Genomic DNA, 26,342 nt, shown 5'->3' with positions numbered 1-26,342 from the left:
ATATTCCTGTTTTCACAATCCATTTGGGAGAAAGATTGTTCACTGTAAACAATATAAAGCTCTAAACCTATCAGGACAGCTGTCAGGGTCTTTATGAACAAATAAAATATTTCTGGGCACTTACGTCTGTAAAGACAGTTCTGATCGTCAGTTCAGGAGCCCAACATTGCCGACTTCAAATCTCTCTTGAAAAAGTGGATTACGGTAAGTGAAACATGGCTTGCTGCAGCAAGAAGATTATCATGGGTAAAACACTATATAGATCAAACCCAAATGAAACGGTGGAAACCTTTATGATATCAAATCAATTTTCTCTCTAAAGAAATCATGTTGGGGAAAACAAAACTACTGTCTGTCTTGGTTCAGTGTTGCATCTTAATGCAATTCACAAATCTGATTTTATTAAATTACACACAATTGATCCCTACAGAAGTATGTTAAAAAGTAACTTTTATTATTATACTTAAAATGTTTCACTTATTTATTTGTTTTCTTCTAATACACATAACCAGGGTGGGGCCGTATGTGTACAAAGAAGCACTCGCACAAATTTGACAGTTTCTATGTGACCGTGCTTCCAGGCCCATCCACTGGACTAATATAGCCCTCTCTTGCTCAGTCAGCACTTGCTCTCATTTGTTGTTTTCTTTATGGAATGTATATACACAATGCTTTATATTTCTTAATGCACTAGCACCTCTTAGCACAAAGCACTTTCTTTTCCCTGACGACGACTCCAGTTTTGGGGTCGAAACATGTCGGATTGGTGGGGGGTTTTCATCTATATGTAGGAATTTAGGGCTATATTAGTCCAGTGGATGGGCCTGGAAGCACGGTCACATAGAAACTGTCAAATTTGTGCGAGTGCTTCTTTGTACACATACGGCCCCACCCTGGTTATGTGTATTAGAAGAAAACAAATAAATAAGTGAAACATTTTAAGTATAATAATAAAAGTTACTTTTTAACATACTTCTGTAGGGATCAATTGTGTGTAAATTGCATCTTAATGCAACAGATTTCTGCATGTTGTTGAACGTGCTTGTTCATATACGCTGCATGTTTCCAACATGCTTCTGTGTGCAATTTTATTGCACAATGCATACATCTAAATACAGGGAGTGCAGAATTATTAGGCAAGGTTTTTTTTGTTTTTGTTTTTTTTTGTTTGTTAAATGCAACTGTATTATCTGGTTAATTGTGTTATCGTGTATGTCTCCTGTATACTGCACCACTGTCATGTTTGTTGCTGAGCTCTGTATGCGCCAAATCCAATTCCAGGCATGACCCTGTCATGCTTGGCGAAATAAAATGATTCTGATTCTGATTCTGAAGTTGTATTTTTGAGGAATAATTTTATTATTGAACAACAACCATGTTCTCAATGAACCCCCAAAACTCATTAATATCAAAGCTGAATATTTTTGAAAGTTTGTTTTTAGTTTTAGCTATTTTAGGGGGATCTCTGTGTGTGCAGGTGACTATTACTGTGCATAATTATTAGGCAACTTAACAAAAAAAATATATGCCCATTTCAATTATTTATTTTTACCAGTGAAACCAATATAACAGCTCAACATTCACAAATATACTTTTCTGACATTCAAAAACAAAACAAAAACAAATCAGTGACCAATATAGCCAGCGTTCTTTGCAAGGACACTCAAAAGCCTGCCATCCATGGATTCTGTCAGTGTTTTGATCTGTTCACCATCAACATTGCGTGCAGCAGCAACCACAGCCTCCCAGACACTGTTCAGAGAGGTGTACTGTTTTCCCTCCTTGTAAATCTCACATTTTATGATGGACCACAGGTTCTCAATGGGGTTCAGATCTGGTGAACAAGGCGGCCATGTCATTCGTTTTTCTTATTTTATACCCTTTCTTGCCAGCCACGCTGTGGAGTACTTGGACGCGTGTGATGGAGCATTGTCCTGCATGAAAATCATGTTTTTTTGAAGGATGCAGACTTCTTCCTGTACCACTGCTTGAAGGCGTCTTCCAGAAACTGGCAGTAGGACTGGGAGTTGAGCTTGACTCCATCCTCAACCCGAAAAGGCCCCACAAGCTCATCTTTGATGATACCAGCCCAAACCAGTACTCCACCTCCACCTTGCTGGCGTCTGAGTCGGACTGGAGCTCTCTGCCCTTTACCAATCCAGCCACGGGCCCATCCATCTGGCCCATCAAGGCTCACTCTCACTTCATCAGTCCATAAAACCTTAGAAAAATCAGTCTTGAGATATTTCTTGGCCCAGTCCTGACGTTTCAGCTTGTGTGTCTTGTTCAGTGGTGGTCGTCTTTCAGCCTTTCTTACCTTGGCCATGTCTCTGAGTATTGCACACCTTTTGCTTTTGGGCACTCCAGTGATGTTGCAGCTCTGAAATATGGCCAAACTGGTGGCAAGTGGCATCTTGGCAGCTGCACGCTTGACTTTTCTCAGTTCATGGGCAGTTATTTTGCGCCTTGGTTTTTCCACACGCTTCTTGCGACCCTGTTGACTATTTTGAATTAAATGCTTGATTGTTTGATGATCACGCTTCAGAAGCTTTGCAATTTTAAGAGTGCTGCATCCCTTTGCAAGATATTTCACTATTTTTTACTTTTCTGAGCCTGTCAAGTCCTTCTTTTGACCCATTTTGCCAAAGGAAAGGAAGTTGCCTAATAATTATGCACACCTGATATAGGGTGTTGATGTCATTAGACCACACCCCTTCTCATTACAGAGATGCACATCACCTAATATGCTTAATTGGTAGTAAGCTTTCGAGCCTATACAGCTTGGAGTAAGACAACATGCATAAAGAGGATGATGTGGTCAAAATACTCATTTGCCTAATAATTCTGCACTCCCTGTACATGCAAGATGCATTATGAAGCATATGTTTTGAAACCTTCAAGTGTGTGAATGTGACCCAAGTAATATAAAAACAGAAGTATATACTCAACTACACATCAAGTTCAAGCAATTTATTGTCATGTAAAACAACAAAATTACTTTCCATGACAACTCCAAAAGTGCATTTAAAGAACAGAAGTGTCAAAACAAAGGTATATAAAATGTATTATGTGTTATGTATGGAAATTTCTTTTTTTTATAGTCCTATAGTTATGTACTTCTTAATGCAGATCCCAGTGATTTTAAGTCAATATTGCTACAGCTCTACCAGTACATACTATTCAATAATTATAATTGGAGATTACTCATTGTTTTAAGATTAAGACTGATAAAGAGATGACTGTCAAAAAATACATAGAAATGCATTTGATTTGAATAAGAACCCTTTACCACTAAGTAATGTAATTTTTCTATTTCCACTACCATGATTCTGCCGCAATACATACACCAACCAACTGCTGTGCATTTGTGTTTTCCGACTGGAAGAAAAAAAAAATTGGCAAAAAAAAATAGTTTTAACTGCTGAATTGTGGGGATAATCGCATTGCAGCGCGATTGCTATCCAATTTTCCTGCGCTCCTATACTTTGTAACTTTACAGATTTAATAACCCAGTAAACAAGCAAGTTTCTAAATCCTAGAAACACACATTCAATGATCATCTAGCGGCTAATAGGGAACGTTTCTAGTCTTCTAAAACCGATGACTTCCACAAGGATGGACAAGTCAAGTACACATGAATTTCAGAATCATTAACAGAACTCTACACCATTTGGGAGGTGCATTTCCAGTCCCTCCAGAAGAGGTTCTTCTGTGACACTAATGCAGACAATGTTATGTTGTGTTCTCCAAAGTCAGAAGGAAAGAGACACATGGACAGTGGATACATTGGCACATGAAGACACACTGATCACAGGCACAGGGAAATGCAAATACACAGAAAGACACTCATACAAGCAACTCTGAAAACACACATATGCAAAACACAAATCCATTCGCATGTACAAAGATAGGCACATACATACTGTATATACACAACACAGATACACATGCTTCTGTATAGCTTATTCTTCATTTTACCTCAGTCTTCTCTGCACCTCATGCCGCCTCATAAGTCTTCCATGTAAGCTATACTTCACGCCTGATCTTACCTCACACTCCTCCAATCCTTCAATATACTCTACTGCACGTCATCATTCTGTATGCATTATTCCTCATTACATCTTGGTCTCCTCTGTACCTCATGCCTTATTACACCTTATTCCTCTCTGTGCCTCTTATTAACAATGCATGGCCAATTCTGATAAAGTAAACTTCTGATATAGTAAATTACTTTTCCTGATACCTTGGAGTTTACTATAAAGTGATTCTACTGTATAAGAAGTACTCTTAAAGTGGTGTGAAACTAATTGGGTGGGGGAGTGGGGGGTTTGAAGAATTCCAAAAAAAATAATACTCAATTAGCTTACCTATCCTGCTTCTAATGTTCACTGTAAGATTTAGAGAAAATGTGACATGAGGGGGGGGGGGGGAAAGAATATTTCTGCTGGTATTCATAATTACTGTTAATCTGTGATGCCAAAAGTGACATTAACTCTGCTCCTTTCTCTTTATTCTTCTACAACCAAACTCACCTCATCCCATTTCCCGAATAGTGTTGAGCTACGTGTAGCTCCGCAGCTTGTGATCGATGTACAATTTGCTGGCCGATGCAGAGGAGAGGAGGATTAACATCTGTTAACCAATGTCACTGCCTATAGTCGATGCACTGCGATTTGCGTTCACCGCGTTCCACATCACTCCCATTGAAGTGACGTGGAATACGAGTGAAAGTGACGTGGAACACATAGACCATAGACAGCGAAATCAGAAAGTTAACCCCAACCTATGCAAAAGCCTTCAAGTTGTACTCGTAATTTCGATAACGAGCGGCAGAGCTACACATAGCTCAACTCTAATCCCAAACATCTCCTACCTAACTACTTCCATTCCAACGATCACTGGTCCCTTAAGGACCAGAGACTGCTGGTACCGCAAAACAGCGCTTACTAACGATTCGCCACTTTCCCATCGCCGCAGGGTCCTCTCTCTGTCATCTTTATGATGGCAGAGCCGCTTTCATTGGCTCCTGACCTTGTCCATCAATGTAAGCTAATGGGATTGGTTTACAGTGATGACAGGGTCAGGAGCCAATGAAATTGGCTCCTGACCGGCTCACAGAGCTCTGCTGTCATGCTGACGACGGGGCGAGTGGGTTGTGGCGGGGGCAGAGTGGCATGATCAGCTGGAGCGTGTGGCTACGATTGTTGAAATCTACATCCTATCAGAGCTGCACAGCCACAAGCAGGGTGTAGATTTCAACTGCGCTGGTCCGGAAGCAGTTAAAATCAAACTCCCCCATAACTACAAGAGAACAAAGAGATTTTCTGTAGTGACCATTAACGCAATGCAATTCTGGACTGCATGTTGTAGTCTCCCACAGCATGCACCCGAATCCCTATAGCTGAGCATTGCACAACTAGGTTATTCAGGCAGCAGCTTCGCAGCAGCATGGGTGCCGTGGCCAAATCGGAGACAGCCGTGGCACCTACAGGAAATAAGCCCTAATACTGAATAATTCAGCCAATCCCAAATATTGCCCCTGGAAGTTGAAATATTATTCTATCTTTGCATTGATTTCTGTATTCTGTACTCGCTCCCATGAGAGCTGCTAGTAGGGCATCGTTATATGGAAATGCATGACTTAGGCTCAATTCACACTGGCATTAAAAAAAAGTCCGTTTACAAACGAATCCAATGTTAACCCATGGATCCGTTCAAACAGATCCGTTCCGCACAATCTGCTGAACGGACCGCAGGTTTCCTCCCTGCAGCAATTTTCCGGACACCACAGCCCAGCGGACCGGAAAACGAAAGATGAAGCCCTGCATTGGGGGCAATGAGAGAATGGAACACTAGTGAAGAAACAGACTGTTCTAAGGGCAAAATCCACTGGGGGTGGTGGTCTGGGGGGAATATGGGGATGCTCCACTGGGGGTGGGGGTCTGTACGGACGAAGTGTACCTGAGCGGGCAGGTAAGGGAGGGAGTGTTTCTTACCCAGGCTTCAGTCTTCTTCCCCTTCAATTGCATCCCACGTCATGTCATGTGACTACCACGCTTCCTCCTTCCGGGTTGAAGGAGAAAACATGGCAGTCGTGATGTGACTTGGAACGAGGACTGGAATGCAACTGAAAGCGGAAGACAGAAGCCTGGTAAGTTAACACTCCCTCACCTGCCCGCTCAGGTGCACAAATTGGCGGAACGGAGTGAAAACGGATCTGATCGACCAGTAATCAGACTCATCTTCACGGATCCGTTTGCCAGTGTGAACCAAGTCTTACAGATCTGGTGAAGCGGAAACCGGATCCATTTTATCAGTTTGGCTGAAAATGCCAGTCTGAAATGGCCCTTAAACCAAAGGTGATGCGTTTGTTGTTGCTGACCAGTATCAGCACATACTAAATCACTGGCAGTGTTTGAGAGGCTACTGACTTAGTTATGCTTTTCCCCATTCTGCACAGTTTCTTTACTATTTCCGCAGCCAGACATCCAGTTGAACAGTTACACGTAATGAGGAAACATCTCCACACACAGCCATTAAATAAAACCTGAACTGAAAATTAAAAGTCAAAATAAGCATACACAAGTCATACTTACCTTCCATGTAGTCTACTCCTCAGTGTCTTTCTCCTGTCCCGCGTCCTGTTTGTTCACTGTGATCAAGGGAATTTTCCGTCCTCCATTTTGAAAATGCCCATTACCCATAACAGCTTTCTGGTCAGCACACAGTTAAACTGTAACATCGCCCACTTGAGCCATAGAGAAACATGGACATTACCTGGTACATCAGTTTTCCTCTCAGCTATAACTGACAGCAACTGATATTTTACTGACAGCAACTGATTTATTTCAGATCTGACAAAATATTGTCAGAACTGGAAGGGATTATTGTCAGAAAAAAATGGTGAGCTTCTGAGAGGAACTGATGGCAAGGTAACTATGTAATGTTCATTTGAAGTTACCTCGTGTTTATTTTAAATGTTTTTACTCAGTACAGGTTCTCTTTAAACACCTATGAATATTCAGGGCATCATAGCCCTCCTTGTACAGGAACCATATGGTCCATTTCAGCGTCTAATAATTACATTCCTTGATTTTTCAGTTATATGCGTAGATTTGATGTACTTAGCCCATTGCTTGCCACTTTTGCACAATTCAATAAAATACCTTTAATATTCATCCTTTATTAACACACTGACTTTTATTGTCCGGAGGCTCACAGGGCCTGCATATAGGACTCAGTCTAAACCTCTTATGTGCAACCATTGTATTTACTTTTGTGCAATTGTAAGTAAATATTAATCAATCAATCTTTTAAGTGATATATTTTATTCCATAAAACTGAGCTTATCTCTCATCTTCCATTGAAAAAACAGGAGTTCATACACAGTTGTTCAGTAGCACATGTGCATGGTCTGTGACTGCACTCCTTCACCTCGGCCAACAGAAAATAAATAAATAAAATCAATCTATGGCAGGATACCATGGCAAAGAAGTATTTGCATATAAATGCATGTACATGCGCTGTAACCTAAAATGTGACCCTTTTTGACACTGCCATGGGTCTAGTAATACACAGTAGCAGGACTTCCATACTTCAGTATTACATTATTTCTTTCTTTTGTATTTTTGACTGATAATCATCACGGGTTTCAAATCCCACATGCAGTAAAATAAAGAAGAAGAAGAAGAAAAAAAAAAAAAAAAAGACGGTATTAAAAGCCTAACCTCCAGCTGCAACATAAAAAAGCCTAACTTCCAGCTGCAACATAACACAAATTGTGCTCAAATCATGTAAAACAGACAACAGGGATAAATAAATTGCCCCAAGTGGACAATACAGGAAAAGTGAGTAGCTTAAAAAGTAAAAACAAAAATATATGTCAATTCCAAACTTGGTGCTCCAAGCATGGAGCTTGAAAAGGTGCTCCAAGTTCCACCTTGCTACCTATCCAGCACTTTACTGACCTGCGGCCATGAAATGCGTTGTCCTCTGTGCTGAATAACGTTTATCTTAGTATACACCTGAGGCAGGGAACACACTTGACTGTTTTCGTATGTGTTTCCACGCACAGAAAAACTGAGAACTCATGTTAATCAATGTGTTAGTTCCCACATAATGTGTTTTTTGCGCACAGAAAAAAAACTGACATTCTACATCATGATTCTTCACATTTTGTCAGTTTTCTGTATCAATTACATTAGCTGCTGTGAAAAAAACATGCACGTTTTCCTGCATCTCTGCGAGCGTTTTTCTGCATACTTTTCTGCGTACCAAGTGTGTTTCACACTTGGTGCGCAGAAAAGTATGCAGAAAAACGCTTGCAGAGAACTGAAAGACAAGTTGGTTCACTGCGTGAGTCAGCTCTCTGAAAGTAGGGCAACATTTACCTTCAAGTTTAAAGGGTTTTAACATTTTTTATCATATGTGCGCTCTCAGTGATCTGTTTACCAGTATTTAGTCACTCCTGCACAGGGGGATTTTTTTTTATGAATTATCAAGAAGTCCTATTGTTTGGAGCAGCGACTACTGTACACCTCCACAAGGCTGAGTTAGGATGGTACTTTCTCACATGCATACTTTAGTGCTTGTTTGGCACAGCAACCAAACCTTGTAAGTTTTAGCGGCCAGCCACTCCCATTGACTAACTTTGGCGGCCCTGGTACTTCAGGTGAAGTTTGCCAGCCGTGATTATACTGCACTTGACACAGTAAGAAGATAAAGCAGCATCCCCTTCTAATGGCCTATGATGAATACAGATTTTGTCTAGGTTATCAGGACACCAGGGTGGCAGGCAAATAGTAAGTGCAATGTAATTGTAAAGGAACATATTGGGCAAACTGGATTATTACCGTTTTGAAAAGGATCAATGCTCACAACAGTTCAGCAAATTAGGCACACTGGCCCTTATTCAATTCACTTTTTCTCTAAGTTTTCTCATAGGTAGTATTTTCACACATTATCAATATAAAATGCCTTTTAAGACACATGCAAGCAAGGATATACACAGAATAATGACAGTACTTTTTCCCCTACTTTTTGGTACTTTTTCAATTGCAGGGTGCTGAAGTTATTTTAAAAAGAAGAAAAATGATCTCCTAGGAGAAAAAGTGAATTGAACAAGGGATACCGTGTCCACCTGTAACACCTTACATTGGAGCTTATGGGAAAAAAAAACAATTGTAAGGCTGCTTACACACTAAGACGTTACAGGCGCACGTTAGTGCGCCTGTAACGCTCCCCCAACGCACAGCAATGTAACACAAGTGGGCTGTTCACACAGCCCACGTTGCGTTACATGTAACGCTGCACGTTGTCCGGAAAGTGCAGCATGCTACAGCGTTAGAGCGGGTATAGCCGCGTTAGTCTGTTTGCACATGCGCAGTGGGGGGCAGAGAGGAGGCGGGGAGAGCCAGCTACAGTAGCCGCGCACATGGCTACTTAATATTCACTGCACTGGCGGCAGCTGATTGGCCGGCGGGACCACGTGATGCGGATGGTCTCGCTCCGCATCACGTGGTCCCGCCGGCCAATCAGCGCCACTCTGGGAGACCTTATAGGGATAGAGCCGCCTAACGCGGCTCACTCTACCGTCCTCTTTTGCAGCACCATACGTTGTGTTAGGTGCACGTTATGCGACCTTAACGTGGCACCTAACGCAACGTCTTGGTGTGCAAGTAGCCTAAGGGCTTGTTCACCCTAAGGGTGTTTTCAATATTTTTAAGCACTGGTGATTTTGAAAAATCGCCCTAAAAGCGCTTGTGCAATGATTCCCTTAGAGAGTGTTCACATCTGAGCGGTTCAATTATGATCCGTTCACCAAAGCACTGCCTGTACCATTTTTGGGGCGATCTGCCTCAATGGAAGGTTTTCATGAATAAATACATTGTATTTATTCATTTCCGGGTGAAAGACTTCACTTTCTGACCGACGTCAGGAAGTGAAAAAACAGAATCACTCTGCAAACACACTTTATAAAAAATTGCAACGCGCAGATAAGAGCCGAGAGGCGCTAAAAAAATTGTGCAAAAAAAACCGCAAAACGCTGGCATCAGCGATTTTGCGGGTTTTTACAAGGCCTTAGGCTAAATATATATTTTTAATGGTTAATGCATTCCAGTAAAACAAGGAAAAACAGATGTATAGAGTTGGGTATGTACAGTACATTACCAATGCGACTGCCTGAACTGAATCCTCAACCTTTAACAGGCATGGATTTGATAAATGTGTCCAACAATAAAAAATGGAATGTGAATACTGAATACCCAGATTGTGAAGATTAAGAAAACCCAGATAGAGTCAATATTACAAAGTGGCTCGGATGCTTTGAAACTCTCCTGTGGGTTCTTCTGGAAATGCATTATGCCATCGAACTAAAAAACAGACTTTTATAGCTGATAAGGCAATTTTTTTTTTTATCTCTGCATATTTACTTCTCTTCTTTGCAGCTGCAGTCATAAAAAAGCTTCACTGTGGGCTACCTGGACACTATAAATAAGTAATCTAATCTTACCTGGGAATCCAAATCTTCTCCTTTAAGGCACACATTTGCATCAATCATGTTGAGTCCAACAAGAAGACCGACAACCACAGCTCCTTCTTCCCCCAACATCAATGCTTCAGGTTCATAAAAATCACTTGTTTAATTAAAAAAAAAAAAGAAAAAAAAAGAAGAAAAATTAGATCTGCCAACAGCATTATAGTTACATTTGCATCATAAAATAGGGGGGGGAGGGGAAGGGGGGAAGTTTGCTTGCAATATACTTAAAGCAAGCAACATACCTACTTAAAGGGATAATTAAGTGCACACAAAAAAGGGCTTCTACTGGCCCCCTGTGCCGTTACTCTACAATCCTCCGGTCCCCCGCCGTGGCTCAGTTTCGGCAACTGAGCCTGTCGCTCGCCAATGTGCCTGCGCGACCATGGCTGCGCGCATCCTCGTTCGCGCTTCCAATAACAGGAGTCTCCTGCGTGGGTGCACTAGAGATTTTGTTGTACTGCACCCGGATGCTCCCGACGCTGAGAGCGCCAACGAGGACCCGCAACCAGCGACAGGCTCAGTTGCCAAAACTGAGCCACGGCGGGGGACGGGAGGACCGTAGAGTAATGGCTCAGGCACAGGTCGAATGCAGGGAAGCGGTAGAAGAACTGTTTTTTTTTGTGTACATTTAAGTATCACCTTAAAGGGAACCTAAAGTGTTTAACAAAAAAAAAAAGCAAGTTTAACTTACCCGGGGCTTCTACCGGCCCCCTGCAGCTGTCTTGTGCCACGCCATGCCAAACCGATCCTCCGGTCCCCAGCCACGACTTTCGTTTTCCTGTGAGTGAGTCAGTCGATTGCGACATGTCTGTGCCCCCGTCCTGCACAGGACACTCTCAGAAATGGGGGCACAAATGAGGACATGCATGGTCATCGACTGGCTCAGTCGCAGGAACACTGAACTGAGCCGCAGCGGGTACCAGAGGATCTGTTTATTTGGAAATAAAGGTGTACTTTTTTCTGTTTTGCATTTGTTTATAATGCTAATTACAAGCCCGTATTTGCAAAAATAATAGTATACATACATATATATATATATCTCTATCTATCTATCTATCTATCTATCTATCTATCTATCTATCTATCTATCTATCTATCTATCTATCTATCTATATCTATATCTAGATATATATAGATATCTATCTATCTATCTATCTATCTATCTCTCTATATATATCTATATACACACACATATATATATATATATATATATAGATAGATAGATAGATAGATAGATAGATATCCGCATGAAATACAGTACATATTAAAAAGCTGAAAGCTGAGTCTCTAAGGTAAATATTTAGGTATCTTTTTAAATACTGTCACTTTTTAATGTATTTGTAATTATTTTTACTTTTTGTCCGCTACATGTGCCCACACTTTATCCTGTGCACTGTAAATAGTACACATGAATTGAGTATTTCTGTGTTTTTACTTTCATTTTATTAATGATCACAGGTATCTTGCTGATGCTGGTGATTATTCACATTTCCATTCACCTATCACTGCTCTGTTTTTTTTTTGTTTTGTTTTTTTCCTTTTGTTATGTGAATCTCCAATGACCAAAACACAGGTAAAAAGACCCAAGACTGGTGAAGAACAAAACACTGGCAATTCTATTAGCCCCAATTTGAATTATTTCATTTATGGGAAGAACTGAAACGAAGTCTGGAGAAGGCACTGTGCAAATCTGACACACATGGAGCTGCTTTCTCACAAATGGAAAGGGTGGGGGGGCACAGTAGGTGTTAACAAGTACATAAAAGTTTTACTAAGCGCTACAGGAATCGCTTGGGCAACAAAACATTCAGTTAAGATTAAGAATGCCATCTTTTTTGTTCATACAATTTTCATTGGGGTTATTTCTTCAAATATTGTGTTGAATAAAACTAAAGCATAGTCGGATTTTTGATAAATACAAAACAAAAGACAGGTATTGGCTGTATTTATCAATAAGTTATTTCAGAGACAACTGTGGGCTCTTTTTCGTGGCGTGGGAACCAACATAATTGTCCAGGTTTATATATGCTGATAGATTAAATACAAAGTACTAAATACTAGCAAAAGAAATTTGCATATGCAAAGGGAAGGATTTTTTTTTTTTAACAATGTTATAGGTGTACTTGAACAATACCTCAGTAATTCCTTGTGGTCTATAAGCACTTGAAGATAATCCGCTAACTTCTTCTGCATTAATGAAAGATGCAGCCAAGCTCTCCCTCGCCCAACACCTGTCCTAAAGATAAATGCATACATTGGTAAACAGCATTTCAATACACGAGGTGGTTCAAATAACGCAATGCTTCATTCAAATAACACAATTCCGATTGTGATTTGACGAGTGTGATGCAAAGGACCCATCCGAACAGATTCCATGGTTGTTCCACCCTGTGGACATTGACAGCGTATGCACTTTTACTATCCATGGCACTGAAACACTGTAGTGCAAACCTAAAAACATTCAACCTTAGGTAAACCATAGTATCCGTTCTGACCAGTGTTCACCTATCCGTTCTGTCAAGTGTCCATTTTTAGTGATGGGACGCAAAGCCCCAACCTATGTGATTTTTCCAGAGACTGGACAGAAGTCAGATATGTAATAATGCTATTATGACTTGTCCAATGAGACAGGTCTGAACATTGTTTCGTGGGTGTTCCATTTTGTCGATGGCGACAGCATTGCTTTGGTTATGTGGGAGTGAACTGGAGAGCCTGCACTAAACCCACAAAACATAGTCTGAACATACACACCATGTAGACAGTGACGAGGCCAGAAACTCCTTAGGAACCACCAAAGAAAGAAAATGTCAGACAGTTAGATGTAAGCCCCATGGCACGCTGGTCACTTGGCACCCCTGGAACCATGTATATAAAATGTTAACATCAGGCATGAGCTCTGCCTTCAGCAATTTTCTTTATTGTTCTGCAATGTTATTGTTATTCTATAACATTGTCAACAATGCCTTCAGGCCCTGTGTGGCTGATGAATTGCACTTTGTACTGCTTTTCATTATGCTTTGGAACTGTTAAATACAATTATTCAAACAGAAATAAACTGTGCTAAAGCACAGTCTCATGCAATACCATAAGCATTAAAAAAAACAAATAGACTGCAAGACCGACAGAGGAACAGTTAGTGACAGATTATATACACTGTAAAGTGCTGTGGAAAAGGTTGATGATATACTGTATACCGGTAAGCACATAATAATATACACACCCTAATGTTCACCAACATCATAAAGCATTGATAAAAGAAATGCACATATATATAAAACTATCCAGCCACTCTACTGCTCTGTGCAGACAACGTAGAACTCAAAGGTTTTATTAGCAGTGCTTCTAATATATAGCACATAATTATAGTTACTGCATTACTGTCCTTGCTCTGAAACCTCTTTAAAGTGAATACATGTACCCACAGTTAAAATTGCACTAATACGGTGTGTCTAAAATCAGCCAAGCACCAATACAATCAGCAATTATTTAAAGGGGCACTATGGCGAAAAATTGTAAAATGAAGAGATGGACTAGTCCAAAAATCTGTTGGTTCTGTCAGATTTCTACTACTTACTGTAAGTGACAGCAACATAGGAGAAAAAGTAATTTATGGCTCATTTTGCTCTGGAAAAAACAGATTTCTCATTTGCACATATTTTAAATTTTAAAATTTTTCGCCATAGTGCCCCTTTAACCTCCTGAGCGGTCTGGACGAGCTCAGCTCGTCCATCACCGCCGGAGGCTGCCGCTCAGGCCCTGCTGGGCCGATTCTTATCAAATAAAGTGCAGCACACGCAGCCGGCACTTTGCCAGCCGCGTGTGCTGCCTGATCGCCGCCGCTCTGCGGCGATTCGCCGCGAGCAGCGGCGAAAGAGGGCCCCCCTAGCCGCCTGAGCCCTGCGCAGCCGGAACAAAAAGTTCCGGCCAGCGCTAAGGGCTGGATCGGAGGCGGCTGACGTCAGGACGTCGGCTGACGTCGATGACGTCACTCCGCTCGTCGCTATGGCGACGATATAAGCAAAACAAGGAAGGCCGCTCATTGCGGCCTTCCTTGTTTATTCTGGGCGCCGGAGGCGATCGGAAGATCGCCTCCGGAGCGCCCTCTAGTGGGCTTTCATGCAGCCAACTTTCAGTTGGCTGCATGAAATAGTTTTTTTTTTATTTAAAAAAAACCCTCCCGCAGCCACCCTGGCGATTTAATCAGAACGCCAGGGTGGTTAACAGCATAAACCTTAAAACATGTAAATGGCAGGCACACAGTGGTTGCTGTAGCAATGAGCGTGGGAAGGCTGAGCACAGCCATTCACACAGTATCAGGTGCCTGCCATACACCTGTCTCATACACAGGGTTAAAAGATGTAGTGTGAGGGATTCCCCCTCCCCTCATGGTTTGCTGGTCTGTCCGAATTGGTGCCACTGAAGTGTGAAAGGAACCTGGTAACAGTAAACAAAGAAATAAGCATTGAAATGTATACACCATTTCAGATGGGCTGAAATAACCCTTATGGGCTTGCCAGCACTTAAGCCAGGGACCAGTCTTGTGGAAAAATGTTCAACCAGTAGGAGCAGGAGAATGGGGCTGCAGCTGTAAATGGCAGGCACACGGTACTGTGTGAATGGCTGTGCTCAGCCTTCCCACACTTGCTGGAGCAAACACTCTTACCGTGTGCTTGCCATTTACATGGTTTAAGGTTTATGCTGTTAAAGAACTGCTGATTGTATTGGTGCTTGGTTGATTTTAGACACACAGTATTAGTGCATATTTTATCTGTGTGTATATATACTGTATTCACTTTAAAGAGGTTTCAGAGCAATGGAAGGAATTTTCCATTCTGTCCGATCAATGCTTTTGATCAATTTTCTGTCAAAATCGACCGAAAATCTATCGATCGGCATTTTGGGGTAGATTCCCTGCAGATAGATCGTTTCTGCAGGGAATCAAATGGGATAATCAATGTGTATGATCAACTTGGCATTCAAGTTCATTTTACTTACTTTATTTCCGGCAGATTTCTTATGTTTGCAAAGATGTCAGATGATTCGGGACAGAGTTTTTCCACTAGTTCCAAGGGACCAAAGAATGATTTATTTGCTCCAATAAAACTTTTTTTAACTGTAAAAGAACAAAACTTTTGACGTGAAAAGTTTGAAATAAAACTTAGAAGTGTATTTATAAATCTAAGTAGTTATTTATAATAGCATTTTATCTAAACATGATTTTGTAAAAATATTTGATCAGAATTAAAAATGCCTTGCAAGTTTCTGACAGATACATAATATGTATTTTTGTGTTATTCGGCATATGACACACTTTTTCTCCTCCCCAAAATGGAAGAAAACAGTCCCTGCGTGTTATACGCCAAATACAGGGAGTTCCTGACTTACAAATGCCTGCCATGATGTTGAGGACTTCCTGTATTGTCCCCATGTCCTCCTCCACTCCCCTCTCATGTCTCCTCCCTGTGCATAAATAAAAGTAGCGGAAGCGCAGCTCACTTAATACATGGCTCCAGCGGCGATCAGAGACCTCTCCTTCACTGTTTTGTTAGTGCCGGCTACTGTCGATGATGCAATCAGCAGACGCCAACACTAGGGAAGCCAGGAGAGAGAGAAGCGGCCTCTGATTACCACATGAGCCATGTATTAAATGAGCCACACTGCCGCTACTTATATTTATGCACGAGGAGCGGAGGAGACATGGGGGAGCGGAGTAGAACACGGGAACAGAAGGGGACTCACAGTGAGCAAAGCGGGACAGAAGGGGACACACTCGTACATGAAGGGAAGCGGCCACGAACCATCCAGAGGTTTCTGTCTACTAAAATATCCAACACCCAAACAAGACAAATTCTAATAGCAATTATGGTAGGTTGACAAGTGAATGCAAATAGTGTATAGAAGCAAAGTGGTGGACTGAATAACTGCTGCTTTACCTCTCTAAAATGTTTCAAGGGGCAACATTTTTACATACATCAAAAGCAGTACACAAATTCCCTGCAGGTCTTCAAATCATACATTTTAAAACGTACGGATCACAGTAAAAGAGGTCAGTAGTTCAAAAAGAGTAAAGCGAGCACTCCATGCAGTTCTGGGTGCTTGACATAGTGAAACAAAATACACACTTCTGATTTTTACTATAAACACACTTTTGTATCCTGTTTGAGACCCATTAAAAATTAACTTTTATTCATATTGGTTAAAATCACATAACCTATAATAAATCCTTTATTGTATCATTTTACTTTTTATTTTCCTTATATGTAGATAAACTGACATTACAAAAGGCAGTGAATTAATTTATTCACCCCTGGTGGCTTTATATCAGAAACGGCCACCTAGGGTCACTGCCTAAAGATCTAATAGTGCTGAGCTTATTCTATTAACAGAAATTAACCCCCCACCAAAAAACCGACATGTTTCGGCTCATAAAAATAGAGCCGTCATCAGGGCAGAAATGAATAAAGTGCTAGGGTGCAATGTGCATAGTAATAGAAACACACAGCTATTTACAAATCATAATCAAGGAAAATAACAAATGAGAGATGTTCTCTCAGACAAGGTCAGCTATCAAATGAGCAGGGGTATCAGCCTTCCTTTTATATCTTAGGGAGTAGGTGGAGCCGAAGTCTTTGTACCACCCATGCAATGGTAGAATCCCCATTGGTCCTTTTATCTATCAATCATAGATTTCCAGATCTCATTGGATAGACTATCTCACCTATGTAGATGAATGACCTTATTTCTATAAATCATATACCTCCATAAACTTCCCCACGTATAGTGTTTCCTTTTCTGATGGTATTAATCCTAAAAGCGCATCACCTGCATTAAAAACCAGCTAAAACGCCGTCCTCGGCGAGCTTCTCCATAGGAATTCATTGGAGTCTCACCATTGGTCAATCCAGACCATGTGACCTGACGTCATCCGTATTGAGTGCGGAGGACGTCATATTCATCGTCGCAATGCCCGTCACCTAGGGATATAGAGGGGGCGAGGTCTGTCTGTGTCAATGGTTGTCAAGGCAACGGCAGAAGCCGTCTTCTACGCACTTGTCAGCGGGGAGTTTCTTCTGGTATCGGGCTTTGTTTATATGTAGCCATGGTTACCTTTCATTATATCCAATCCCTCCTTTGTGCAGCGCTTTTACGTACGGGTGATTAATCACTTGATCTTTTAAAAAAACGTTGTAGGTTGTATATATTTGATATTATTACCCCATATAGTCATAAACACACATACTTTAGCTTTTTTAAGGCCAAACATATAGGGAAGGTAAATACTGGATCTAAAATAGATGATAAACATTTAGTACAAGAACAATGTCAGTAAGGGGAATACACCCACATAGACCTTTATATACTGTATGAATCCCTTAAATCACCAGGTGTCACCAATATCATAGCATAGCAAGGGACATCAGCACACCAGTCTCTATTCAAAATGCAATGCACATTTCTCAAGGCAATGTGGCATTCCACATTGCCTTGAGAAAGGGGGACCCTGTGTGGCCCCGAAACAATTGTCGGTTTAACCATGTGGAGTAGTGCACAATAAAATGTGCGTTGCATTTTGAATAGAGACTGGTGTGCTGATGTCCCTTGCTATGCAGTAAAAGAGGTCACGGAATTTCTAACTATCACTCTTTATACCTGTACATGCTTTCACCTTATTAAGAAGATTTTAGCACAGGTTTGCTACAAGTCTTTTAGCTAGAAAATATACCCTGCGCCTTCACCTTCATTTCAACTTGTCACTTAAAAGTAAATCTAATTCTGTTTTAAAGTGCAACTGAACTCTTGCACAGGACAGAAGGAAAACAGAGAAATGCACCCTGTATGTATTTAGAAAGTTTAGCCTGTTTAATTCTCCCTCATTTGTGTCTAATCACAAGATGTAATCTGATCTCTCCCCTGTCACATGACTACCTATGGCAGAGATGGCAGATAATCTAATTTGAAAGCACAGGCTGTTAACAAGATGTCTGCTTCCATGATTTAGGAAGTAGACACACTGCAGATTTATTGCTGGATTTGTATCAGCTGTAACAAAGAAATGTTTGGCTTTTTTGTTTAAAGGTTATTATGCTGTTGTGTATCTTTTAGTGCAGAGAGGACATTCTGAGTTCAGGTCCGCTTTAGGTTACAAGAGGGGTTGTGTTTCCAGCCTGCTTCAGCAGTATCTGCAGATAGTTCTGCAATGTTCTGGTTTCTCTTCTGTTTTTGCACTGAAGCTATCTAAATCAAGTGGTGTAACTGAATTTGTGTGGATGGTAGTCAGCCCATGTGATTTGCATGCATCTCTCCTGCTGCAATGAATGGAAAAGGAACCTGCTTAAACGCTTCCGGACCAGGCTAATTTAAATTTCGCCGTGTTTTGAAACGGTTATCCCTGCCAGGGTGTAGATCTAAGATTTCAATTTCCGCGTCGCATTAACCCGCTGCTACCGCCACTCTCTAGCCTCAATTGCCACCATACACCAACAAATCATTTAACCTCATAACTTGCAAGAGTTTTGTAACATTGGGACATATTCGCTAAACTACGGTAAAATGATTGTGCAGATACTGCGCACAGCACTTTTACCTGTATTTATGCATATGATAAAGCTCATATTTCATACATATGTAAAATGAATGTTGCTAGCATAATGCATGTTACGCTTCCTGCATAACATTTTTACACTAGCAACAAGTGTCTATGCATTCGAATTTGTAATGTCATTCTGAGAGCTTCGGATAAGAACCTGAATCCTTATATACTGTATGCGCAATGGCCAGAAGCAGCGACAAGGATGAGTTAGCCCTGCTGTATTCTGCATATGTAAAGACTCAGGTTCTCATCCGAAGAACTTGGAACGACGCTCCAAATTCGACTGTGTCAACATTACAAGCAGGGCATGCGCTAAGTACTGGTAAAATTGTTGTGCGCTAACTGTGCAGAGTAATTTTACCAGCGTTTAGTGAAGATGCCCCACTATCCCCTAGCACTAGGTCAGAAGACTTACTACCAGCATAAAGAGTGTAACTTAATTTAATAGTACTGTACAGAACGCCAGTAGATACAAAGATACAATTGTCAGAGGTATACTGAGGAATATCAGAAGGTTTTCCATATTTCAAAGCACTATGGTGCAAACATAGCTGAACCAACAATTTCAGGTGAAATTGCCTTTTCTAAGAAATCTAACATTAATGCTGCTATTTGCAGTTATCCGAGCTTAAAAGCAGACCTGAACTCTTGCACAACACACAATGAACGCTCTTTATTCCACAGTTGCTGAAGAGAAGTCCCTGCTCTGTGTTCTGTATTTGTTTAGCCAGATCAAATTGTCTAGTTAGTTCTAATCAGAAACTGCAAATAGACAGCAGGAGAGCTATTCCTAGGCAACTCTCCATATAGTAAACACCTAGGCTTAACCCTTTCAGTACCCCCTGCAGAAATGAAACTAAGCAAAACAAGTATTTTTAGGATTTTCATAAATTGTAACAGATATTTTTTTCCATGCTGTGGCATATCTCTTAGCGCAGAGAGGAAGTTTTGAGTTTAGTTTCATTTTAAAGGGAACCTTAACTGAGGGGGAGGGAAAGAAAAGAGTTTAACTTACCTGGGGCTTCTATCGGCCCCCTGCAGACGTCCTGTGCCCACGCCGGGAAAAAAAGCAATCCCCCGGTCCCGCGCAGTGAGCTAGTTTCATTTCTGGCCAGTCGGTGACCACTGTGCCTGCTTGGCCCTGGCCACATGTATCCTCGATCAAGCTCCCATCGCCATCCTGCGCAATACAAGATTTCTTGTACTGCACATGCACAGAACGGCGGTGTGAGGGAGGATGCATGGCCAAAAGCCATGAAGGCGCAGTGGCCCACTGACTGGTCAGTCAGCTGAAACGAAACTGGTTCGCTGGGGGGGACCAGAGGATCAATTTGTCCACGGTGCGAGCACAGGGCATCTGTAGGGCCGGTAGACGCTCCAGGTAGGTGAAACTCTTCCCCCCCCCTCAGTTAAGGTTCCCTTTAAAACTCTTGCACAGGACAGAAGGAAAAAACATAGAGAAATGCACCCTGTATGTATTTAGAGAGTTTAGCCAGTTTAATTGCCTCTTATTTGTGTCAAATCACAAGTTGTAATTTGATCTCTCCCCTTGGTCACATGACTGCCACTGCAGGTAAGGCAGATAATCTCATTTGAAAGCACAGGCTGTTAACAATATATCTGCTTCCATGAATCAGGAAGTAGAAACTGTGCAGATTTATTTTAGGATTTGTATCAGCTGTAACAAAGAAATATTTTTTGTTTAAAGGTTATTCTGCTGTTGTGTATCTTTTAGAGCAGAGAGGACATTCTGAGTTCAGGTCCGCTTTAAAGTGAACCAGAGACGAAGCACCCGCATGTATTTTACCATATATATCAGTGGGAACATTAGAGAAAACACCTACCCTGCTCTCTGTTTTATCATTTACTGCTCAGCCTGCTTGTTATCAGCCCTGATAAAATCCCTGCCTGAGCATTCAGTCTGGCTTTGCTCAGGAATCATTATAGCTGAGTCATTATTGCAGAGCCAGAAGGCAGACTTGGGCTTGCAAATACATCAGTAAAGACAGTCTCAGCTATGATTCCTGAGCAAAGCCAGACTGAATGCGGGGATTTTATCAGGGCTGATAACAAGCAGGCTGAGCAGTGAAGGATAAAACAGAAAGCAGGGTAGGTGTTTTCTCTAATGTTTCCACTGACATATATGGTAAAATACACGAGGGTGCCTCGTCTCTGGTTCACTTTAAATGCACAGCAATCTGAAAACAGAATCACACTGTAAACATTAACACCTTCTTGCACTGATTTACCGATATCTACCTTTTAATCCGTGCTTTAAACAGTGTTCCATCATAAATAAAAATTGCTGCAGTGGTGGGTAATCAGAATCTAGACTTCGATTTAGATTAAGTGCAGACTGGAGCAGTACTTTTATGGTTACTTTCATCATATTCATTAAGCTGGCACGCTCGTCCATCTTGTCTCCTAGAAAACATGAATATTTAAAATTAATTTCACCAACTTTCCAAAACGGCTGAACACTAATAGCTATGGCTGTGTAATATACAAAGCTTCTTATTGTAGGCTGGGTCAGGACAATGCTTTCACAAAGCCACTTTAGTGGCAGACCCTCCTGGACTTAGAAAGTAACCACTTCCCAGAAAAAATAACCAGCTTAACTGATTCGGGACCATTAGGCCTGGAACCCACTGAAATCAGCAAACGCAAAACGCACCCGCTAGCGTTTTGTCTGAGCGTTTTGCAAGCGGATTCATGTGCGTTTTTGGTCATGTTTTGCAACATTGTATTTTTTTGCCCAGCGGGTGCGTAGCGTTTTGCGTTTTTATCCTGATTGGTCCTGTGAATTATTTTTCATTTTGTTACAGTGTGCTGAACCGCAAAACGCTAGCAAAACCACTCAGTTTAGGTTTTGCTGAGCGTTTCCGCTAGCGGTTCAATACTTTAACATTGAAGCGCTAACGCTCCCAAAATGCTGCAGGTCCTGCGTTTGCGTTTCTGAGAAACGTAAACGCTCCTGTGGAAGTTGCCCCATCCATTAACATTAGCCCAGCGTTTTGGCAAACTGCTAGCGTATCGCAGTGCTGCCAAAACGCTACCAAAAGCGCTCCTGTGGGTTCCAGCCCTAAAGGTTGGTTCACATTCGTGAGCTTTACAGCGCTTTGTTGATTGACGGTGATCAGCAAAGTGCTGTGACTAACATATCCCTATGGTATCATTCTCACTGCAGCGTTTGCAATTTACATTATTAGTATTCGCAGAACATCCCTTTTTCCACATTTTGTTATGTTACAGCCTTATTCCAAAATTGATTAAATTATTATTTTTTTCTTAGAATTCTATACAAAACACCCCATAATGACATGGAGAAAAAAAAAATTTACTTGAGGTTTTGACACATTTATTAAAAATAAGAAAAAAATGAGAAAGCACATGTACATAAGTATTCTCGGGCTTTGCCATGGAGCTCAAAATTGAGCTCAGGTGAATCCTGCTTTCCCTGATCATCCTTGAGATGTTTCTGCAGCTTAATTGGAGTCCACCTGTGGTAAATTTAGTTGATTGTTCATGATTTGGAAAGGCACACACCTGCCTATATAAGGTCTCACAGTTGACAGTTCATGTAAGAGCACAAACACGTGAAGTCAAATGAATTCTCTGTAGATCTCATAGACAGGATTAAGGCACAAATATGAGGAAGGTTACAGAAACATTTCTGCTGCTTTAAAGGTCCCACTAAGCACAGTGACCTCCATCATCTGTAAGTGGAAGAAGTTCAAAACCATGAGGACTCTTCCTAGAGCTGGCCAGCCATCTAAACTGAGCGATCAGGGGAGACGGGCCTTAGTCAGGAAGCTGACCAAGAACCCAATGGTCACTCTGTCAGAGCTCCAGAGGTTCTCTGTGGTGAGAGAAATACTTTACATAAGGATAACCATCTCTGCAGCAATCCACTAATGAGGAATGTATGGTTGAGTGGCTAGATGGAAGCCACTCCTCAGTAAAATGCACATGGCAGCCTGTCTGGAGTTTGCCAAAAGGCCCCTGAATGACTAAGACCATGAGAAACACAATTCGCTGGTCTAATGAGACAAAGCTTGAACTGTTTGTGTGAATGCCAGGCATCTTATTTTGGAGGAAACCAGGCACGGCTCATCACTGGGCCAATACCATCCCTACAGTGAAGCATGGTGGTGGCAGCATCATGCTGTGGGAATGTTTTTCAGCGGCAGGAACTGGGAGACTAGTTAGGATAGAGGGAAAGGAAGCTGAGTTCATGAGGGCTCCTGATCCAAAGCGCTCATGAACTCAGACCGGGGTGATGGTTCATCTTTCAGCAGGACAACAACCCTAAACACAGAGTAAAGATAGCAAAGGAGTGGCTTCAGGGCAACTCTGTCAATGTCTTTAAAGGAGTCATCAGGCAAACAGTGCTGGGTGAAAGACGCATGTCTGCCTGTCACTCACCTTTTTTTATATACAAGATCGCCTCCTCTGTTACCTCTTGAAATGGCTCCTTTTGCCATAATATGCTCCGGTCGGGGACCCGACCTCGAGGTCGGGTTCACCCGCAACCTGGAAGTAACTTGGCCACGCAGGAGCAGTAGTAATTTCATCATATTGGAACGCTGGGGCAGTTGTATCATATAGCGTGCTTACATCTGCCTGCGCACGCATACTGCAGCAGTCGGAGGCATGTTAGGGGCTTGGCGTCATCACTTGCAAGCCAAACCCTCCACTTCAGCCTCCACCCACTAAACCATCCCTTCAGCCTACGCCTAGCAATGTGCGCGCACACTGCACAGCTAATTCATGCAGGAGACACGCTGGAATACAGGACAGGCAGGTGGAGGATGAGGCATACAATTGGTATGCACATTGCTAGATGTAGGCTGAAGGGAGGGTTTGGTGGGCAGAGGCTGAAGCGAAGGATTTGGCTTGGGAGTGAAGACGGCAAGCTCCTAACACGCCTCCGACGGCTGCGGTATGCGTGCACAGGCAGATGTAAGCACGCTATATGATACAACTGTGCCAGTGTTCCACAAACAGGAAACGTGTACTGCGCCTGCATGGTACCAATAACTTCCGGGGCACTGGGATTTTACAGGCTGAATTGCAGGGAATTGAAAGAGTTTGGGAGGAAACAGATAAGGAGATCCAGCAAGGCACAACTAAAAGGAATAGCTGGAGGTAGGCAGTTTTATTGATCCCGAACTTGCTTGTTGACTCCTTTAAGTGGCCCAGCCAGAGCCCAAACTTTAATCCAATTGAACATCTCTAGAGAGATCTTAAAATGGCTGTGCACCGTTGCTCCCCATCCAACCTGATGGAGCTGGAGAGGTGCTGCAAAGAGGAATGGGCAAAACTGGCCGAGGATAGGTGTGCCAAGCTTGTGGCATCATATTTAAAAATACATGAGACTGTAACTGCTGTCAAAGGAGCATCGCAAGTATTGCACAAAGGCTGTGAATACTTTTGTACATGTAATTTCTCTGATTTTATTTTTTTATACATTTGCCAAAACCTATCTGTCCTACCAGTGTGAACTTGCCCTAATGCTCTGGCCACGACCAGACCAGAGCCTTTTTTTGATTTGAGATCACTGTGATTGGCTGATTTAAGTGCCAGCAGGGACAGGCTATCATGTCCCATGCAAGTGAGCCGGTAGTTAAAACTACACCGCATCAGGCTTAAGCAGCCATAGGTACAGTGTAGTCCTAACTATGGGCAGTCCTGAACCAGTAAATAAGGCTAGTGTCTATTTTTCTGAATAGCTAGGTTTCACCTATAAATACATGGCTTACTTGGCATCAAATGCAAGTAAGTAGGGTGAGTAGAGGTACACTATTAAAGGGTTGGATAATAGTAAATTGGTTGCATGGCTGCATAGTATTTCTCCTTTGGTATAGCAGACCAAATGGCTACCACCGAGGACCGATTATATGCTGAAAAAGTACTGTATTTTATGGACTATAAGACTCACTTTTTCTCCCCCAAAAGTGGGGGAAAAAAAGTCACTGTGTCTTAAAATAGTCCAAATGCAGGGAGTTCCTGACTTGTGAACGCCTGCCAGTATGAACTTCCAACCCACCCCAATGTTTGGGACTCCCTGTACTGTGCCCATGTACAGGAGGAGACAGGGGGACACAAAGGGGCATAGAGGAGAACACAAGGGGGACACAAAAGGGCATAGAGGAGGACAGAGGCGGACACATGGGGGACAGAGGAGGACACAAGGAGACACAAGAGGTACAAGGGGGCAAGAGGTACAAAGGGGACATAATCCACAAGATGCCCCTTCACCATGGAAGCACCAGGTTTAGTATATCTTTTTTTCCCCTGGCTTTTGTCCCCTAAACCTGGGTGCATCTTATGGTCAGGAGCGTCTTATAGTCCAAAAAAAATACGGTAGTGTACCAGGATTCCTTCAAGTATAGTGATGCACCCCGACAAGTTAGAGGACGACGTGCCAGGCTGGAAGGACGACCAATCCCATCAGATATGTAGAAAAGCAGTCGGCACCGTCTTCAATTGCTATTATTTATTCAGCTTAGTCATGTAAATACACAACGTTTCGGAGCGCAGCTCCTTTTTCAAGTGATGACTGTCTGACAACAGAAGTGAACATAGATCTCCTTTATATACCAAATCACATGCCTAAGGCCCGGTTCACACTTGCGGTGGCCCTCCGGAATCGCCGTGCCGGAGCCGCACCGCTTGCAGAACGGACGGAACAGACGCACGGCATAGCAATGAAAGCCTATGCGTCCGTTCACATGCGTCCGTTCTGCCGAACCGGAGCCGGGCCGGATCCGGACTCCGTTCCAACATGCGCTATTTTTTCATCCGGCTCCTCCGGCAGCCGTATCCGGGGCGGAGCCGGACTGCACCATCCGGCCAATACAAACCAATGGGAACCGGAGAGCGCACAACACACAGGCTGAGAAATCCGGATGTTCTAACCCACTTCCTATGGGGATTGTTGCGGCGATATTGGATGGGGACACATGGGCAAGCATTTTGGAGTGGAGCAGCACAGCTGGATCCGGATCCGGAGATGTTGGCAGCATGTTGCAGGTGGAGGTGAGTGCTAAACAGCAGAGGGCCTGATTCCACAGGTCCCCCTTCTGCTGACCTCCCAGACCCCCAACTTTTTTTTTGTTTTTAACGTTTTTTTGCCAAACGGATCCGGATCGCATCCTGATGGACACCTGATGCAACCTGACCGGATCCGGATCGGATCCGGATCAGAAC

The 26,342-nt window shown here is 42.3% G+C and overlaps 1 protein-coding gene across 1 annotated transcript in view; it reads right to left on the bottom strand.

The window, feature by feature from the left end:
* The window catches only part of LOC137561625 (RUN and FYVE domain-containing protein 1-like), a 109,059-nt gene that overhangs the window by 73,488 nt on the left and 9,229 nt on the right, over window positions 1–26,342 (bottom strand). Inside the window, exons 2-5 of the mRNA XM_068272937.1 lie at window positions 21,390–21,554; window positions 15,536–15,653; window positions 12,675–12,776; window positions 10,514–10,637 (exon numbers count right to left, since the gene is read on the bottom strand). Of these exons, the coding sequence (XP_068129038.1) occupies window positions 10,514–10,637; window positions 12,675–12,776; window positions 15,536–15,653; window positions 21,390–21,546 (501 nt within the window). The 5' untranslated portion in view covers window positions 21,547–21,554. The remainder of the gene's footprint in view (window positions 1–10,513; window positions 10,638–12,674; window positions 12,777–15,535; window positions 15,654–21,389; window positions 21,555–26,342) is intronic.

The sequence above is a fragment of the Hyperolius riggenbachi genome, chromosome 3 (genome assembly GCF_040937935.1).
Source record: "Hyperolius riggenbachi isolate aHypRig1 chromosome 3, aHypRig1.pri, whole genome shotgun sequence".
In the NCBI taxonomy this organism is placed as follows: domain Eukaryota; kingdom Metazoa; phylum Chordata; class Amphibia; order Anura; family Hyperoliidae; genus Hyperolius; species Hyperolius riggenbachi.
Note: the sequence above shows the minus strand (reverse complement) of the source record. Positions and strands in the feature narration are given on the sequence as shown.